This window comes from Arvicola amphibius, chromosome 1 (genome assembly GCF_903992535.2).
Source record: "Arvicola amphibius chromosome 1, mArvAmp1.2, whole genome shotgun sequence".
Lineage (NCBI taxonomy): Eukaryota > Metazoa > Chordata > Mammalia > Rodentia > Cricetidae > Arvicola > Arvicola amphibius.
The window spans coordinates 128,868,279-128,888,014 of NC_052047.1; the positions used below are offsets into that span (position 1 = coordinate 128,868,279).

At 45.0% G+C, this 19,736-nt stretch overlaps 2 protein-coding genes across 2 annotated transcripts in view; both read right to left on the reverse strand.

The window, feature by feature from the left end:
* The window catches only part of LOC119803804 (sulfotransferase 1A1), a 34,801-nt gene extending 25,832 nt beyond the window's left edge, over window positions 1–8,969 (reverse strand). The window contains exon 1 of the mRNA XM_038315241.1: window positions 8,863–8,969. The gene's annotated coding sequence lies outside the window, so the exon portion shown is untranslated. The remainder of the gene's footprint in view (window positions 1–8,862) is intronic.
* On the reverse strand, window positions 5,504–8,962 carry LOC119803836 (sulfotransferase 1A1-like). Its single transcript, XM_038315267.1, is given in 9 exon segments — window positions 5,504–5,616; window positions 5,746–5,926; window positions 6,409–6,503; window positions 6,614–6,740; window positions 7,438–7,535; window positions 7,618–7,743; window positions 7,823–7,980; window positions 8,336–8,389; window positions 8,863–8,962. Coding segments are annotated over 7 exon segments (888 nt in total). The 5' UTR covers window positions 7,971–7,980; window positions 8,336–8,389; window positions 8,863–8,962.
* Window positions 8,970–19,736: the final 10,767 nt, after the last annotated feature.

Consider the following 19,736-nt stretch of genomic DNA (forward strand, 5'->3'; position numbering starts at 1 on the left):
GTTCCTCCAGGCTGTGTATACTGAAGCCCCATGCCTCCCCTTTGATGGTGCCAGTTTCCCATAACAGAGTCAGTGCCCAACCCAGAGGTCAACTTAAGCTCTGTCTCCTAGAGGTTAACTTAGCTTATATCTGCCGTTCAACAAGGATGGCCAGGACACTGCTCTCAGTTTGCAGAGAGAAGCTCCAGCCTTGTAAATAGAACAGCTAGCTGTAAATGAAATGACCTAGGCTGATGGAGACTTCTTAAGCGTCTGAGAAAATAGCTCACTGTAAATGGCTGATCCTTGATCTGCTGAGAAAGCTGCTGAGAGTCTGTTCTCATTCTCCTAGACTTATAACTTTATATTTCTTTATTTCTACATTTTTATTTTCTTATTCTTGGACTCTTCATTCCCTCTTGGATTTGTAACTTGAATCAAATCTTTGATTCATTTTTATTAAAGTCTCTGACTTGGCCTTTTCCAGCCTGTCTTGGGGAGAGGGACGATGTATTCTTTTCTGTAGCTGCTTCAAGCTGAAACGGGGCATAGATGTTCAGGGACGAGGAAGCTGGAAGGCCAGTCAAAGGTAAAGAGAAATAATGGGCACTAAACAGGGAGGTCTGGTTTGACCCAGTTGGAGACAAGCTGCTTTTTTGTCAGCTGGATCGGTCCATGTCAGCTTTTAGCAAATCCAGTGCTCATAGGTTGTAGTGAGCAGTGGATGCCTGGACGTGTCTGTCAGCCAAATGGAACCCTGCTAAAACAGATATAGTCAGAGACAAACATTAAAATTTAGGAATCTAAAGGAAAAATTACAATTGAAACTTTTAGAGAAGGGGTGAAGTCTCAAGACAGGAGAGGAAGAGAAACATCCTTAGGAACAGACAGGTAGGGAACTTTAGGTTGTCCTTATCTGGAATCCTTTTGACCCGTGAGAAGTGGATTTAAGTCTCAGGACTTCTTTGGTTCTCTGAAGCTTGTATGAATTTTTAAGTTTGTGAAAAGATATGTCTTAGACATATTAACATCTCCTTGTTTATGATCTGTACTGATATTTACATTGAAGAAATGGCAGTATACTCATGTCAGAAATGAATCCGGTTGAAAACGTTAACATTTTTTATGCAGAAAGATGGGACAGATGTTTTTTTAATTTTTTTTAATATTTATTTATTTATTATGTATACAATATTCTGTCTGTGTGTATGTCTACAGGCCAGAAGAGGGCACCAGACCTCATTACAGATGGTTGTGAGCCACCATGTGGTTGCCGGGAATTGAACTCAGGACCTTTGGAAGAGCAGGCAATGCTCTTAACCACTGAGCCATCTCTCCAGCCCTGGGACTGATGTTTTTATCCAGAAGGCTGGGACAGATGTTTTCACACAATGAAAAGCATCTTCATGTACTCTGCATAGCTCGGTTAATGGCTTATCATAATTCTGTCAATTAATGTTAAGACCATGAAATTTTGGAGTCCTAACTATAACAGCAGCATAATGAGAGAAATTTGAAATATGCTTTTTTTTAACATGTCTAATCATTTTTTATCAACATTTAAGCCTTTTTTATTCTCAGACCTTTATAACTTGCATTTACACATCTGAAGTTATTTTTTGTACCCTGAAACATTTTTATTTATATATCTTAAGCTATTTTTTTGCATATCTTAAAACATTTTCTTAGACCCTCAAACTGTTTTAGATTTTTACATCTTACACTTTGCATCATAAAACAACTTTTATTTACTTTAACAGTAGGTACAGGTCGCTGATCACTGAGCGCAGTCACTGTAAAGTTCCTTTAAACAAAGGAGTGATGAGAAGTTATACTGGAATCTGTTTTGTGAGTTTCTTTCTCTCTCTCTCTCTGTCCTTTCTCTCTGTCTCCCTCTCTGTGTCTTGAGTCTGGTAGCAATGTGAGCTGTGTCTAGACTTTGTATTGGCTCAAAGAGAGTGAGCCCTGTGACCTGAATCTTACAGAGAACTGAGAAGGCGCTGAAGCCTTGGTTGCTGCCTTTGAGCTGGCAAAGCTATAGTTGTCAAAGGGCATCAGAGCTCTGAGAGGAATAAATTTCACCTGAGGTGATGATTTTAAAAAAAGTGACAGAGACTTACTTTCTGGCTGCCTAGTGAGGGCAAGTGATAGAGCAACATCCGTATTCAGGCTGGGAGAGGTCCCAGAAGATCCATCCCATAGGCGTCTGTGGAGTAAGGACTCATGGGAGGACCAGCCTACATTTTGCCTTAGGCAACTCGAGGCGGTCAGTTTCCCAGTGTCTTGTTTTCTCCACCATCTGATGAGAGTCTTTGCAGTAGTTGAGGTGAAAGACAGGTTTGCTCAGTGGCTAGTGCTGCCACTTTTGAGCCAGTTTTGAGTAGAGATTCTTCTGTGCCCATCTGTCTTCTTTGGAGGAAATAGAGGAGCTGTCTGGAGCTGGCATGTCTCTTTATTATTAAAAAAAAACCTTTGTAGTAAAACATTTAAATGCCATTTTCTGCAGTTCTCTGAGCATTTGACAACTGTCTGTTTATTAGTTATAGCTGAGCAGATAGCCCTTGCCACCAGCTATTGCCCTAAGCACACAGGGGACTAGGTAAGGCTTATTTCTGTAATCATATCAGTACTTAGCATGACTATGACCAACAGCTTGTCATTTATAAATTGACTCTTAGCTTGTATTTCTTTAACAGTCTATAACATGTTAGCAGTTTTATAAGACTAGGACTTTACATTACATTTTTGTCAGATTCGGTCAGAATAATGATTTTGAATTGAAACTTAGTATCAAAATAAGACTTTTGGTCGTAGATGATGAGTTTAGTAAAGAAATTGGGATAACCATTCTTTGGGTAATAGCAGGACAAGTTTATACCACACTGAGACTGCCTCCTGAGAAGGCAAAGAAAAGCGATTATATCAGACTCAATAACCAGAATATTTAGAGATAAATTTTAAGCTTGGACAGTCAGTAAGGGCTACAGCCAATGCACATTGAACATGGTTAACTCATACATTAGAAATAAAACGTTAGTGGCCATGTTTACGCATTTAAACCAGACAAAACTTTACTTTTTCCAACTGAATTTTTAGACGGGGGAGGGGCTGCGGGCCATTTGTGCTTTCCTGATGGGCCCCGCTCCGCAGCTGCGCCGCTCTGGTGTTTCCTCTGTGCCGCCTTGGAGCAGGTGTCGTTTTGTGAGACCAAAACCAATTATCATCCAGGAAAAGCAAATGGCAGTGGCCATCCTTGGTACCTGGTCTTGTAGTTGTCTCTGCTCCCCTCGGTCCTCCTGGCTCCTCCCTGGCATTCGGGCCTGGGACCGCAGTACCTGTGGGGGAGGGGCGATCCTCTCCCTGGTTGTCAGCAGTGCTAGCACAGACAGGAGCCCAACTCCCGAGGGCAGAAAGGGGCAGGGAAGGCTGGCAACGTCTACTGTTAGATTCCTGAAATTTTAGAAGTGAGAGAATAGAATCCGAAAGGGCCTGAGGCTTAGAGGAACCTCCAGGTATAAGGACTGATAATCCTTTAAGTCTCATTGTAGGGCTTTGTCAAATACAGTTGAGAAATTTTTTTTTTTTTTTTTTTTTTTTTTTTTTGAGAAATTTTTGAATCCTTGTGGCAGGCAAGTCCAGGTGAGCTGATCACTGAAGTCCCGGTCTTGGCTGTGCCATTCAAAAGCAAAAAGCAGCTGACTCTTGGCTTTAAGAGTTAGGCTGAAGAAGGCGTCCTTAAGATCTAGAACGGAATACACTTGAAGCTCAGGGGAGAGGGAGCGCAGGAGATTATAGGGGTTGGGAATTGTAACATGAATATCTTTAACCCATTTGTTAATCTCCTAAAATCTTGCATGGGTTGAAAGCTTTTTAACTGGCAGAAGTGGGTGTTTTATGGAGATTGGCAAGGGACCAGGATTCCATGCTCCAGGAACTGATTCATATATTTAGTAATGCCCAACTTGGCCTCTGGGGTCATGGGGTAACTGCCTCACCCTCACCTGTTGGACATTGGCTTTTAAGGTAGCTACAACTAGGGGCTCCTGAATCGCTAATCCTGGTGGATTAGCTTCTGCCCACACTCCTGGGATGGAGCGCTGGAGCTCAGCCATTAGAGGAGATGCCTCTAAAGTGAGAGTCTGTTAGAAGAACCTGTATTTTTTTTCAGATCTAGGCATAAGGCATAGACTTCGGGCTGTGGAGAGATCGTCACCTCCTTCCCAGTGAAATTAATTTGGGCTTTTATCTTAGTCAATAAGTCTCTTTCAAGGATAGCTATGAAGGAATGTATAGCTTTTTTTCTTCCCAATCTCACGGTCTGTTTTGTGGTCCATGGTTGCAGAGCTGCCCTTGTATCCCCTTGACCCAACGTTTGATTGTCTGATAGAGGCCCCAGTGGAGTTTTTAACACTGAATGGTGAGCACCAGTGTCCACTAGGAAATTAATAGATTGCCCCTCAATTTGTAGGGTTACCTAAGGCTCAAGAGAGGCTTCAAATCCCATTTCCTTTAATCATCTAGACCTGCCAATTTTAGGATTTTTTTTGTCCCTTCTTCCTTTGTGGGCATTGCCCATTGGCTATTTGGGACAGTCTGTGTTCCCTCTGCCCATCAGGCTCCCAGCTCTTATCTGCCAGTAAGACTTTTGCCAGTCCCAAACTTGCTTATCCTCAGGTGTTTCTCTGTCGTTATAAACCTTAGTGGCTATAGCAATCAATTCAGTCAAAGTTTTACCTTCAAGTCCTTTGAGTTGCTGAAGCTGCCTCTTAATATCTGGGGCTGCTCATTTGACGAAAGCCAGGTTGACTGCCATTTGGTTCTCAGGAGCCTTAGACAGATTGGTGGGCAGTCTAGCAGGGGCTCGGAGACCATCTCTTAATGACTGCCTCATCATTAGTGGGTCAACCATCTCATCCTGGAACCTGCTTACGACCTTTTTTTCTGAATTTTATCTCTTTCTTCAGTGGGAGCATTATCTGGAGCAATCGATGTTAATCTACCAGGTCAGGGAATGTGTAAACAGAACAGTATCTAGGAGATATATTAGCATTTGCGGTTTCTCAGGAAAGGAAAGATTTTGAAGAAAAAGTGAAGCTGGCTGGCAGGCATGAGTCTCATGGGAAAAGGCAACAAAGGAGTTCCTGTAATCAAATAAACAGTCTTCCTCTCACCGTGTCTCCCGGGCCTCACTGCCTCAGACCCTCTTGCCCTCCTCTCTCAGACACATGGGATTGATGGCCGCAGGAGGGAGAAGGCCCAGTCAGCTCCCAGCGGCATTTATTCTTTCAGGTAAAATACAGTTTATGTCTTCTCTTGCATGTTTGGGTTCCTTTTCAGTGCGCGGATGGATTGCTTTCCTGACACATGTTGATAAAACCCTCTTCATTCATATACATCCCCAGTCCTAGTCATTCTGTTAGCTCAGATTTCCTGTAGGCATAGAACGTGGATGCATCATATTTCATTCTTGAGGTTATAATGGGTTATGTCAGCTTACCCTCATTCCCAGCATAGCCATATCCATTTACAGATTGCAACGGAATTTGAGATTGCAGCCTCTCATCATCTTAGCATAGTGGGCATCAAAGCGCTCATTTTGAGCTACAGTGAAGGTGTTTTTCCAGTCCCCAGTGGTACCTGAAGAGGGAGAGAAGAAGAGAGACTGTAGAGTCACAGCCACAGGACCCATGGGACTGCAGGTTTTATTGGCTACATCTGACCTCCCTTCCCCAAATCCTCCAAATGCCTATCCAGGCTACTACCTACCTTTCCTCATGAAGGGAGAAACATCATGGTCCATGACTGCAGAGGGGAGAGTGGTGTAGTTAGTCATGGGGTTCTCCTTCATTTTCTTGAAGGATGTGTGGTGAACAATGAGATCCACGGTCTCCTCAGGCAAAGAGCGCCCCAAAAACTCCAGGACCTTTTTGATCTCCCTTTTTGGATTCTGAAACATAGAGATGATCTCTGGGTGTTCATTGGGATAAGGTTGGGAGAACATCCACAGGGAGCGGGCCACTTCTACCAAGGAATTCTCAGACTTGACCCCTTGACTGTGAGCCTCTTGCCCTGATGCAGAGTAGGCAGCTTCCTACCCTGCCATTTTGGCATGATCTCTGTGGGTTCACTCTGGGAGCAGACAGGGACAGACTTTGATCTCTGGTGTCCAGACTTGGCACGTTGGGGCAGGGAGAAGCAAGAGCAGCAAACCACCAGATCTATAATACCATGTGACTAACACCTGCTCCAATATAAGGGCTGTGCACAGCGCCCTTTGGTGAGCTGTGCTGAGGGCCTAGCCAGGAGGTAGGATGGGAGGGGCTGGTCTGGGGTGGGGCTGGGAAAGGGATGGGGCTGGGGCCAGGACAGGGCCAGGTGAGTGAGGTTCCTGCCTGTGACACTGAAGGAAGTGGCAGCAGGCAGTCTCACCTCCTTCAGGTCTTCATAGAAGAGATAGAGAAGAGGGTGAGAGCGTGTCAGCTCCCACCACTCCTTCACGTGCTGGTACCACGACCCTTAGGACACTGGGGAAAGGAATGGGGCACAGACACACCTGTCAGCTCCAGCTGTGCCCTCAGCTCCAGCTGTGCCCTCCTCAGCTCCAGCCCCCTCCATGCTATAGACTCAGATTCACCTTTCCCCTCCATGAAGTTCTCCAGGAAGCTGTCCCAGGTGCCTGGATCAGGGTGCACCTTGGCCATGTTGTAGAAGTTATAATAGGAGACGGCCACGTCCTTCTCATTTCTGGCAATGTAGATCACCTGCAGGGGCAGACAGTCCCTAGTTCTGGCTCCTCCTGCTTTCCTGTCACTCTGCACAGGACCCAGAGAGGTGCTGTGACTTCTAGCACTTGGGAACTCTCAGCATTTCTTTTGGGGATGGCAGAAAAGAAAATAGGACTAGAAGCTGACTTGTTGAGATATGGTAGGGGTACCATTGACCTAAGATTACACCTTTGATGCTGAAGTCCTGCCTATTCTGTGAACTATATTTTATCTGACTCCTTTATTGTCAGCACATCCACATAGTAAGTTAGAGTTCCACCAGCCCCTTCATCTATGTCCTGTGTGTAGCTGGACTTTGCATCTCTAGTTTACACTGAAGAAGTCCATTATCCTTGTTACCTGAGCCCTGCCAGGGTGACAGCCAGAGATCCTCCATACAAGATGAAACAGGGCTTAAGTAGTCCCACGAGTTCCAGCAGAGCAAACCAAAGCTAGAATGACCCCAGGGTCCCCTTGTGTCCTCTCACCTTACCTCCCCTTTCTTTCCTCCCTCCATCTGTCCCTCCCTTCCTTTCTTTTTCCCCGTGTTTTTGAAAGAGGGTCAGATGTAGCTCAGACTGGTCTTGAACTTGCTATGTAGCAAACACTGGCCCAAAACTCATGGTCCTTCTGCCTCTACTTCGCAAATGTTGGAAGGTATTACCATAACTGGGGTTTTATTGTTTGTTTTTACCTTGATCTTCTGATCCAGCAGACTCCGAGGGAGCAAGGACAGGGGCAGATGTGTCTTAAGGAGCCACGGGGCTGGTGTCTCTTCAAAAGTTTCAAGACCTACAGTTGAGCAGAGAAGTTTGTTAAGCTGGGGCTTGGTCCTACCTCTCTCCACTTGTGTCTAACACCCTGATGCTCATACCTGAGGGAACTCCCGGGCATCCGAACTCAAGGAAGGGCACCCGGGCATAGATAGGGGCCCGGAGACACTTTTCTAGCTTGCCTCCCTGGTAGATCATATCCAGGATCTCACTCATCCAGGTAGTACCTGGAAAGAAGGGAATAGAGTCTGGACCTGCTTGCCAAAATGAGGTCTGTAGGACATTGGGGGACCCCCTGCTGCTTACCAGACTTTGGGTATGTGCTGATAAGCAAGTCATCAGACCAGGGAGTGAAGTTCTGCAATGGCCCAAGCGCCTCCGCAAAATATTTGATGAGTGGGATACCCTTCACATACACCAGTGGTAGACGGGAGATATCCTCAATCAACTCCATGTTGCATCAACTGCATTGATAACAGTAAAACTCACTTTTTTTTAAACAAATTCACAATACTGTGCAGAATTTTTGCTTTAAGATTGGGATCCTGGACGGGCGGTGGTGGCGCATGCCTTTAATCCCAGCACTCAGGAGGCAGAGGCAGACGGGTCTCTGTGAGTTTGAGGCCAGCCTGGTCTACAGAGCGAGTTCCAGGACAGGCTCCCAAACATCCCAGAAAAATCCTGTCTCAAAAAAAAAATAATAATAAAGTTGGGCTCCTGAGGCTCCGAGCTCAGCTCACCGAGGTGGCAGGGAGACCTGGGGTCACAGGCGAGTGTAAGTCCAGAGAAAGTCACGCCTATGGCTGTGTCACTGCTCACCTGCAAACCTTCCGTGTCCCTGGGTCCCAAGCATAGTCCAGACTTTAGAGCACTCTGAGGTAGAACCAAAATAGTGTTTGGCATTTTTGGATAGATACCAGCATGTACTGAGGACACTTGGGGAACCAGCCCTGTGTCTCTTACACTTCCTGGTGCAGCTGGATGGTCAGCCCATGCGCATGGTGCCTCTCCCCGCTTTTCCTCCTTCAGAAACGCCCCAGACCATCTAAACCTGATACTCTATTTTGCTCTGAGTCAAGCATAACCAGTTTAGCTACTAAGCTTGTTGCAGGCTGGGGAGAGATTTTCTATTTAAAATGATTCTAAAACCAGCCAGGGAAGAGAGGGGACACTCAGACAAGCTACAGTTGCCCTTCTGAGGTGGGGTATGCCTGGGGAATGTAGAGCAGTTAGAGGCCCAGGCAGGGGTCAAATAGACTAATGAAGACGGAGCAGCTAGTTGGCCCTTGAATATTGGAACCTGTAGCTTGGCAGGACTATGGGGGCCACCCCACCCTGCCACTTACCTGGTTCTGAGCTCTGAGCCTCACAGCCCCAGTACACGGTGGTCGGGATCTCTGTGTGGGTTTTGCAATGTGGGGAATGTAGAATTGGTCTTTGAGCTGAATATTTTGTAGGACCTAAGTGGGAGGGAGTGGAAGCAGTGCTAGGATTGGCTGTCTTCCCAAAAAACGGGGGCGGAGTGGGTTGGAGATGGGGCGGAACCCTGTAACCCCCACTATGGACTGTAGACTGTAGAGAGGAAAAAAGGAAACCAAGAGGTTGGAAGGAAGCTAGTGTTACTTCTGCATTGTTTCTGGCTCCTTCCTCACTTTAAACTCTGGGTAGATCAACAGACAATTGGCACAGTCTAACAAATGGAGGGAGGTGGCCAGATGACGGCAAAGCTATTTCACATTCCTGCTGGCTCCAAGCCAATCTTGAGGACATCTTCGGTTCAGATCCAAGCAACCACAGCAATACCATAGTTGCAGGTGTGCTCAGGGAAAATCGAGAATGATTAGAGGGAGCAGGGTCAATGGCCTGGAGGTGCCACAAAGTAGGGAAGGCTGTTGAGAGGAAAGACCTGGAGTCTAAAGGCCCTGCACGGTGCCCTGTCTCATGACTGCTGAGCTACCTTACCCAGTACTTACTACTCATGGCTAGTGAAGAACAGTCCCAAGAAAGGTTTTTATCCTCGAACTTGCAAACAGCTCTGCAGACAGGAAAAGGCTGTAGCTGGGAGAGTTATAAGGCCCCAGGAAGGGGAAGAACCCCACCCTCTTGATCTTTGTCTTTTGTTGGGATGAAGATGCAGCAGCAAGCTGCACTGGAGCTGCAGAGGCTCTCTGCATCACAGATGTGCATCTGTTGACCCTTGCAGAGTTGTAGTCTCAGAGGAGAGCTGTGGCAAGGCAGGCGACAGGACCCTCCAGGAACAACTTAATTTCCATTTCTTGCTGGGCAGTGGTGGCGCAGGCCTTTAATCATAGCATTCAGGAGGCAGAGGCAGGTGGATCTTTGTGAATTCGAGACCAGCCTGGTCTACAGAGTGAGTTCCAGGACAGACTCCAAAGCTACTGAGAAACCCTGTCTCAAAAAAAAAAAAAAAATCACTTTTCGTCAGATAGTGGTGACACATGCCTTTAATCCCAGCACTTGTGAATCAAAAACAGCCAGATCTCTGTGAGTTTGAGGTTCGAGGCCAGCCTGGTCTACAGAGTGAATTCCAAGACAGGCTCCAAAGCTACAGAGAAAACCTGTCTCGAAAAACAAAAAAGTTCCATTTCTCTGGGAAAGTATAAACTGATTGGTGACATGTCTGTTCTAAGGTGTGAATGGGGGAAGGTTTTGTTGTAGATGAGGGAGTAGAGCTGAGGCGTGAGGAAGAGTCCAGAGAGAAAGAAGTAGGCTGACCGTGGCCAGCAGACTTGACTTAGCCGTGGGGGTATGGGTGGAGCAGCAGGAGAGGACAGAGAGAGCATGTGCGTAGTGGAAACAGCAGGGTTATGAGGACAATATGAAGCTGGGGGGGAGCTTGTGAGCTTGGGAAGTTTAGGGTAGGGGTTGAGGTGAGAAGAGTCGGGGTGCCAGCAGGGACTCAGAAAAGTGTACCACGTACTTGTGCTACCGAGGGAGCAGGAGGCCATGCTCCGGTGTGCTGTCAGGCACCTCAGGTGACCGTCTGTCCCTTCTGCCAATGATAAGGAAACAGCACCTTTGGTGGAAGGGAACCGTTTTTTCAGGTTCCTGAGAAATTTGGCTTTGGATCAAACTTTGGACCTGACAGAGACATGGTCTCACACCGTAGCTTATGCTGACTAGGAATCTACAGTGAATACAGGATGACCTTCTCCTGCTCCAGCCTCCCAGTGCTAGGGTTACAGGTATGAGCCACCACTCCAATCTCATCAGGGAAGTTCCGTGCTTAGAATGAAGATGGATTAGAATGAAGCAAGATCTCTGAGAACACATGAGGCTCGTGTCCCAGGAGAGAGACCACCACCTGTGTGCCCCCTTAGCTTCTGGACCCTCCAGTCTCTAGACAAGCAGTAGAGAATTTCTCAGTTCTGAAGAAAACCGTACATTCTTTCCTCCATATAGTATCTCATTTTTTTTTTTACTTGTGGGTTGGCATTTGGATCTATTGTCAGGCCTTAGAGGCATGGGATCCACTAACAGGAAGCTATAGAGAGGAGCCCCCTAACAGAACTTGGCACCTATAGAGGGGGATCCACTCTCAGAACCTGGCATCTATCTAGAGAGGGTCACTTAACAGAATATAGCATCTATGGAGGGACAGTGTTTAGTTGCAACTCAGAGCTGTAGCAGTCCCAACATTTTGCTTGCAGGATACTGACTCTGGAGAGTTTCTTTGCCAGTGCATTTGCTGCCAGTGCACAGAGAGGAATAGAAGATTGAAGATCCAAAAGGAGGTCTGGGCCAGCAAGATGGCTCAGAGGATAGGGCGCTTGCTGCCAAGTGTGGTGATCTGAGTTCAATCCCCAGGAGCCCTACAGTGAAAAGAGAGAACCAACTCCTACAATTGTCTTCTGACCTACACACAGCATAAATGTATATGTGTATACACACGCACACAATATGTGTGTTGTGCTTGTATTTTTTATCGTTGTTGTTGTTTGAAGGTAGTCTCTCCTAGCCCCAGAGCAAGCTTAAGTCTTAAATCGAGCTGTAGCATTTTGTATATGACAAGGCAAAGCTGAGAAGCCCATCCTGGCAGTGTACATACTTAGAGATCTGTACCCTGGTTCTGTCTTGGAGGAGGCATATTGCTTGGGGCTAAGATACTTTGGGGGCCTAAAAACAGGAAATGTTCACAAGTCAGTTGTCCCAGGGTTTTCTGTCAAAGACTAATCTTGACGAAATCCATATGTTCCAGGGTAGGAACATGAGGATTAGAATTATTAAGCAAAAGAACAGAGATATATGAGAAATAGAAGACAGAAACACAGAACAGCATTGGGAATACTGAACCACCTTGTTCATCTTCCACATGCTTATATACTTCACTCCGGGGGGGGGTGGGAATGCAGCCGACTTCATTAACATAATATAAGGAATTCTCCAACCTTTGTTCCAGGTGGACCGGATCCACCTCTATACCCAAAATACTAATGAACCGCACCCTAGGTCACAATCTTCTGTTTATAGCCACATCTGTTGTCAAAAACTTCTTTGAAAGAGCAAAAATAAGTTCAAACTCCAGTCAAGGTGGGACAGGCTGACATCTGTGGGTCCTCACAATTCCTCCCATTTATTTTATCCAATAAAGCCCGTGCTTCTGCTACAGGACAGATGGCTGTGCCTGCCTTGGGGGTCCTTTTCCCATTTTCCAAATTTACCCATGATCAGCACATACATTCCGTCATGTGTGTCCTACCTCGGGTTTCCTGGGGGAGAAAAAGGTTTCTCCATCGCTGGCTATCAGCCTCCCTGAATAAAGGATTAAAGGAGAAAGCAGCTCTAGGCGCTGTACACCTTAAGCCAACTTTCTGTCAAAAGAGCTAATCATACGCAAGCAGACAATGCTTTGTGATATACATGGTCCTATGGCTGCAATATTTCCCAGTAAAGGAGTGGAGGATGACCAGAGGCGGGGCTGCCTTTTTACAGTTTTCAGCTACAATCAAAATCCAAATTTGCCTTATTAAACATATCAAACCTAAGGGCTCACTGGTAATGTCAAAATTCTCATAGGCGAGCTCTGACCTTTTTAAATCAATAGCTTCTTCATAATGAACTAAAGCAGTTACAAACACTAACCAGTCAATACTAGTGTAGAAGTTAACAATAAACACAGTTTGTCAAATCACAGTTCTCTTAAATCCTAATCAAAAGACAAGAAAAGTTTTCTGTGATGTGTGAGCTAGAGCCGAGTCTTTTTTCTCTCCTGTAGTCCAGCTGCATTGCTGCTTCTAAATTTGAGAGAGAAGTCTGAACTGTCAGCAAAGACTTTTATGCTGTTTCTCTTCGCCTCTAAAGAGGGGCTTCAGTCACTCTTTGCCTCCATAAAAGTGCTCCATTGCTTTAACAAGTCTCTTTCCCCAGAGGAGAAAACTTTCTGAACTCTCGGTTCTCACGTCCTTTATTTCAACAGCAGATTGAATACATTCTGGCAAAATGTCCCAGGACATAGCATGTTTAATCTGTCAAACATTCATTCAGCATTCGTGGACCAGCTCCAAAGTAAACAGGGCTCACTAAGGTCTGGAAGTTTGTGCAGTAAGTAGGTCCACCAAGAAGCTGGGGACCACCACCCATCACCACGATCCTCCTTCACTTCTCAGACTGCAGCATACTGTTATAAGGGAGTCAAGAACACAGATTCAGGGACCTCTGTGGGGGCACCAGCAGCTACGATGTCATCAGGGCTGACATCCTTCTGCTGTGTGTATCAGACTAGACATTCCAGAAACCATCTTGCTTTGTTATCCTCCTGCGAAAAACACAGATTTGCCCTCAACTCCATATTAATACAAGGTTGGGCAAGTAATCCAGGGCAAGTTCCACCTTGCTTTAGCAAAGGTCACCTTGGTGCTGTCATGCCAAAATCTGTCTACGACAGATTGCTCACAGACATCCATATTCAAGAAATTTAAAGTTAAAAGAATATGATTTAAGGCATTGTGTGGCGACTGCGGGTATAATTCCTATTTTTATCTTTTGAAGTTGTGATTTCAAGGAGCTATGGACACATTCCACAATTCCTTGTCCTTGAGGATTATAAGGAATGCCAATTTTATGTTTGATGATCCATTGGGAACAAAATTGCTGAAATGCTTTACTAATATATTTGTACCCATTGTCTACCTTTATAATTTTAGGGGTTCCCTTATAGGAAAAGCACTTTAAGCAACGTGTTATCACATGCTTAGAGACTTCTACAGTTTGTGCAGAGGCCATTAGGAAACCTGAAAATGTATTGATTGTCACATGCACATATCTTAATTTGCCAAATTCTGCAATATGAGTAATGTCCATTTGCCACAAATGATTAAGAAGCTGCCCTCGAGGATTTACTCCCAAATGAGGTACAGGTAAATATTGTGGGCATAAATCACATTGCTTAACAATCTTGTGAGCAATTTCTCCTTAATCCAAATTGTTTACTTAAACTCTTATTTTGATGATGTAAAGCATGTGATCGTTGAGCAAGCTCAACTTGAGACAAAGCCATCAACTTTGTAAACTTACGCGCTTCAGCATTACCTTAAGCCAATGGACCAGGAAGAATGTGCTCTGATATGACCCACAAAGCATGGCAATTTCCCTGATGAATGGCATCTTGAATTTGCTGGAACAGCATTTTAACTTGCTTATTGCTAGTCCCAATGCATGAACAGTTTCCAGTATCTGAAGGGCTTTAAAAATGTAATGGCGGTCAGTATATAAATGAAGTGCATTGTTTGCAGAAAGCTGGAATTCCACAGCAACTACTCGCACTACATGTCCTTTACCACCAACACAGCTGCTCTTCCACTGGAAGAAACATCTGTAAAAATTATCATAGGCTCCTCTAAAGGATCTTTCACTGCAACGTTAGGGAAAATAAAGGAATATAGTTGTGTGAATTACAGCAATGGATGAGATGGTAAAAGATTATTAATTTGGCCTTAATTTGAGCAAATGAAATTGCCCAAGACTCACTGTTTTGAAATAACCAATAAATCTGTTGCTTAGTATAAGATAGAACATTGATCACAGTAGGTTCCCTGCCAGAATATTTCCTAGAACCCATCCTGCTCTTCTGTACTAAACAAGCTACTGCTTCAAAAATAAGGGTGTAATACCTTGACTGGCGAAATGGGAAGGTGTATCCATATAAGCCATAATACTGCTGTGGGCGTAAGTTTTATAGGTAATATGCGTGCTTGCCAAGGTTGGCCATAATGAATATAATGCACCTGCTGTTTCTGTAGTACATGTTCCAGCTGTGCCAGTACTTGTGTGGCAGCTTCTGTAAGCTGTCTGGTGGAACTTGGGTCTTTACTCCCCTTAAGAATTTTATTTAGTTGTCAAGGTCTCCCATAGGGAATTTTAAATAAGGTCTCAGCCACTGGATATCTCCGAACAGTCTCTGAAAATCATTCAGAGTCTGATGTTATCCTTCCCGATTTCCAACTTCTGAGACTTAATTACTTTAGAATATAGCATATGACCTATATAAACATTGGATGCCTTTTACACTTGTTGTTTGGAGCAACAAGTAACCCTGCACAGGTAAGACTCTGCTGAAGCTGTTTATAGGTCTCAAGCAAAGCTCCTTCATTTTTATGGACAGGCAGGATATCATCCATATAATGGACAACATATACTTATGGGAATTGGTCTCCAACAAACTGTATAGCCTGAGCCACAAATTTCTGGCCCAACATAGCACTGTTTGGCCATACTCTGAGGCAATCTTTTCATTGGCTCTTTCAGATTAACTGATGGAATACTAGATGCAAATCTTTGACAGTCTTGTGGTGCCAAAGGGATGGTATAAAAACAGTCCTTGAAATCTAAAATAACCTTATAGGTGTCTTCTGGTATAGCTGTAGGAGAAGGCAGCCCAGGCTGTAAAGCCCCAATCGGCTGTATAGTTGCATTAGCCTTTCTTACATCTTGTATTGGAATCCATTTTCCTGATTTCTTTTTAATCACAAAAATAGGAGAATTCCATGGGAAATTGGGGGGTATAATGTGACCATTATTAAGTTTTCCCTGTACTAACCACTGGGCATCTTGTAATTTTTCTTCTGTTAGAGGCCACTGATTTACCCACACAGGCTCATTCGTTTTCCAGAAAATTGGGTCTGCATGGAGTGCAGGCTTTTCAGTGACCTTTCCTAAAAAATCCCTAGTCCTGCCCTGGGAAGCCTTTTGCCAGGTATGATAGAACCAGTCCTTCCCTCATTCTCCTTGTCAGACCTTGATTATGCTAGACCCCAACTCTGGGATGCTAACTTCTCAGGAGGGTCACCCCAAGAAACTACTCACCGGTCCAGTTGATGCAAAAGCAAGAGGAAGTTTGTTTTCATTTGCACAAATGGACTCCTCAACCGTGCCAGAGAGAGAAGCCCCGACTAGCTATTACAGGCTACTTTTTGTTTTTGTTTTTTTTTGTTTTTTTTTTTTTTTGGTTTTTCGAGACAGGGTTTCTCTGCAGCTTTAGAGCCTGTCCTGGACCAGGCTGGTCTCAAACTCACAGAGATCCGCCTGCCTCTGCCTCCCGAGTGCTGGGATTAAAGGCGTGCGCCACCACCGCCCGGCTTACAGGCTACTTTTAAAGGCAAAAAACAACATATTCAGGGAGAAGGGTACAGTGGGTTGTTTGTCAAACGCAGGAATTGGCTCATTTTTTAAAAAATATTTATTTATTTATTTATTTATTTATTTATTTATTTATTATGTATACAGTATTCTGTCTGTGTGTATACCTGTAGGCCAGAAGAGGGCACCAGACCCCATTATATTACATTCATTACAGATGGTTGTGAGCCACCATGTGGTTGCTGGAAATTGAACTCAGGACCTTTGGAAAAGCAGGCAATGCTCTTAACCTCTGAGCCATCTCTCCAGCCCCAGGAATTGGCTCATTTTAAGGGAATTTACTATGATTGGTTATGTCAAAGGCAGGACGGGCGGTTGCTGGGTCAGGCGAAGGACAGGGAAGCACCTGCAGGCTGTTGGAAAACATCCAACTTTCTAGTCAACAGGCAAGGTGGGGTCACGACTGGTTCACAAAAACATGTTTTCTTCAATTGATTAACAATCCCTACTGAAACATCTGATTAGCAATAACTGTGTTGGGGGCATATAAATGTACTCCCATTTGGGTCAAAATGTCAGCCCTACAAATTTACAGGTAAATGAGAACAGTGTATGGCTGAATATTGCCTTCAGGACTCTCTTCATCTCTCTAGGAAAGCTCGTTATCACTTTGTTCAGGATTTTAAGTTAACCCATTTATAAACAAAGTGAGTTCTGATTATTGTGGACCTCTGACTTGTAACCAGCCAATAGGCATCAGACGAGCCAAATCCAGCCCTTCCTCTCTTATCTCTCTTAACTCAGTTTCTAGTTTGCACTGTTGGGTAGTAAAATTAATTGTGCAAGTCTCCATCTTGTCTGTACCACAGAAACTCCATTATGTGAGTGAGTCATAACCTTGATTTTCTCCTTCAAGATCAGTGTCAGTTACTCCAGAACAACAAGGGTTCCTTGCATAGTGGTGCTACTTCTCCCCAATAATAAATTCTAAACATTTCTGTACTTGCCGCTGTTGTACCTGAGTGTGAAAGGCCCCTGTGTGAGGAGACTCTCACTCAAGTCTCGGGATAACACGACCCCACCCCCCAGTAACTCACAAGAGACCGTCCTTGCTGCAATCACAAGAGGTTTATTTGACAAGACAGGAACTGTTGCACTGGGGCCGAGACTCATAACCCACACGGGGGGGAGTTCGACCCCGTGTAACTGGGAGAAGGGGTTTTTAAGGGAAGAAACCACAGCCCAGCAATCCGAAGGGGGTAGGGAGGGCATTATAGAAAATTCCAAAAATACCAATGATAATCACAAGGGGGCAATTCCCTGTTTCTCAAGATTATTCTCAAGATTACAATCTAACTTTATCCTCAGCTAGTTCCTGAAACTGAACCAGCTATTCCTAGATTTCTGATTCTTCCCTCCCTGCTTAGTTTTTTTGGCTCTATTTTTTCCTGCTTGGGGGGTCTGGATTTATCCAGGTCTCTCAAGTGTAGTGATATTTCATTTGTATTTTAACAAATAAAGCTTGCCTGAAGATCAGAGAGTAAAACAGCCCCACTGGTCAGCCTTACAGACCAGGCATAGGTGACACACACCTTTAATCTCAGTAGCCACACTAGTTGCCGTAGAAACAAGGTGGTAGTGGTGCACGCCTTTAACACCAGCCCTAGAGAGGAATATAAGATGGAGGAGACAGCTGGGCGGTGGTGGCGCACGCCTTTAATCCCAGCACTCAGGAGGCAGAGGCAGGCGGATCTCTGTGAGTTCGAGGCCAGCCTGGTCTACAAGAGCTAGTTCCAGGACAGCCAGGACAGGCTCTAAAAAAGCTGCAGAGAAACCCTGTCTCGAAAAACCAAAAAAAAAAAAAAAAGAAAAGAAAAGAAAAAAGAAAAAAGAAAAGGAAAAGATGGAGGAGACAGCTCTCAGATTTCTCATTCTGAGATCCCTGGAGGCAGGATCGCTATTTCAGACTGTCCTCAGACTGAGGTTGAGGTAAGAACCATTGGCTGGCTTTTTTGCTTTTCTGACCTTCAGGTTGAACCCCAATATCTGTCTCTGGGTTTTTATTGATTGTGGCACACCTGAACTCCCCTATCCTTTAAAATATCTCTAAGCAATTGTTATTCTATCCCATATTTATAATTATATGCAAATGTTTTACTCCTGATATCCCATCCCCCGCCTTTCTTCCTTTATCATCTGTTATTGTCTGTTCCTGACACTCAGTTCTCATTACCTCTACACCTGCGGTGATAATGGTTGGAAGTAAAGAACTTCCTTTGGGTGGCCCTGCCCATACTTAGCTTATCATGGCTGGCCCCATTCAAAGGAAATGCCTAACATTTCTAACCACTGTAGATAGGACCACCTGCCAGAACACACTCACCAGGACACTGCTAGATAAATGTCAGACTGGACTAAAACAAGACGAATGACAAGAGCTTACAGAAACTGTACAGGCAGGTGAGGTGGTGCATGCCTTTTATTCTAGCCCTTGGGAGGCACTGTAGCTAGATCTCTGAGTTCAAGGCCAGTCTGATCTATGTGTCAAGTTCCAATACTGCCTTAGAGAGACCCTGTCTCAATCACAGGTACTACACAGACACATGGAGATTGAACAATAGATTTCAGAAAACCAATGTACATTGAAGAAATCAGAGAGAGCTCTTTTTTCCTCTCTTTCCCTCTCCAAGCTTTTCAGGTGCCACCTGGGAGCACTGCATTAAACATGGGCTTCTTTTATTTGGTCTAATTTGGTCTGGTTTTCCAATTATTTGCGTTGGCAGATAGGCTCGTCTAAGAAATATTCCTAACAGAGTGAACCCACAGGGACCATGCCAAGATGGCAGGAAGCTACCTATTTTGCCCCATGGAAAGAGGCTCAGACTTAAGACACAGGGAGTTAAGTGCTCCTTAGTGGAAAGGCATAGTCTCCTGTCACATCACAGAGGTGCCTCCCTTATCCCAGTGAGCATCCTTCTCTGCTCCAGAACCCCAAAAAGGAGGTCAAGAAAATTCTGAAGTTTTGGTGGTGCTCTTTGCCTGAGGAGACCGTGGATCTCATTGTTTACCACACATCCTTCAGAAAATGCAGGAGAACCCCCTGACTGACTGCACCAACCTCCCCCTCTCACCACACGAACCACTCTGTCTCCCCCTCCATGAGGAAAGGTATTGGGGAGGATGGGTACTAAGGGAGACTGGAAAGCTACCAAAGCCATGTGGGCCCCTCTGTGATTGTCACGCCATCTTTCTACTGGCGCTCCCAGGCGTTGCTGGGACCGGAATTCACGGTGGCCCAGAATGAGCATTTAGCTAGACGTCCATTATGCTGAGAAGATGGCAGGTTGTGACCTCATCCTTTGCAGTCAGGTCTGGGTGACAATATAGCTATCGCTCCAGAGAACTGTTGACACCACTGTAAGAAGACCTTGTGAATAAATGAGGATCCTTCACCCTGCCCCCTCTATTGCAAGTCAAGGGAAAACCTAAACTGTAATTTTAAAAGGACTGGGATTTAGTTCAGTGTTATAATGCTTGGCCAACCTCTTAGGTCCTGGTTAGGTCCTGGTGGTCATAACACCAATGACCACCCTCGTCTGCAAAGACCCACTTGGAGGTGAGACAT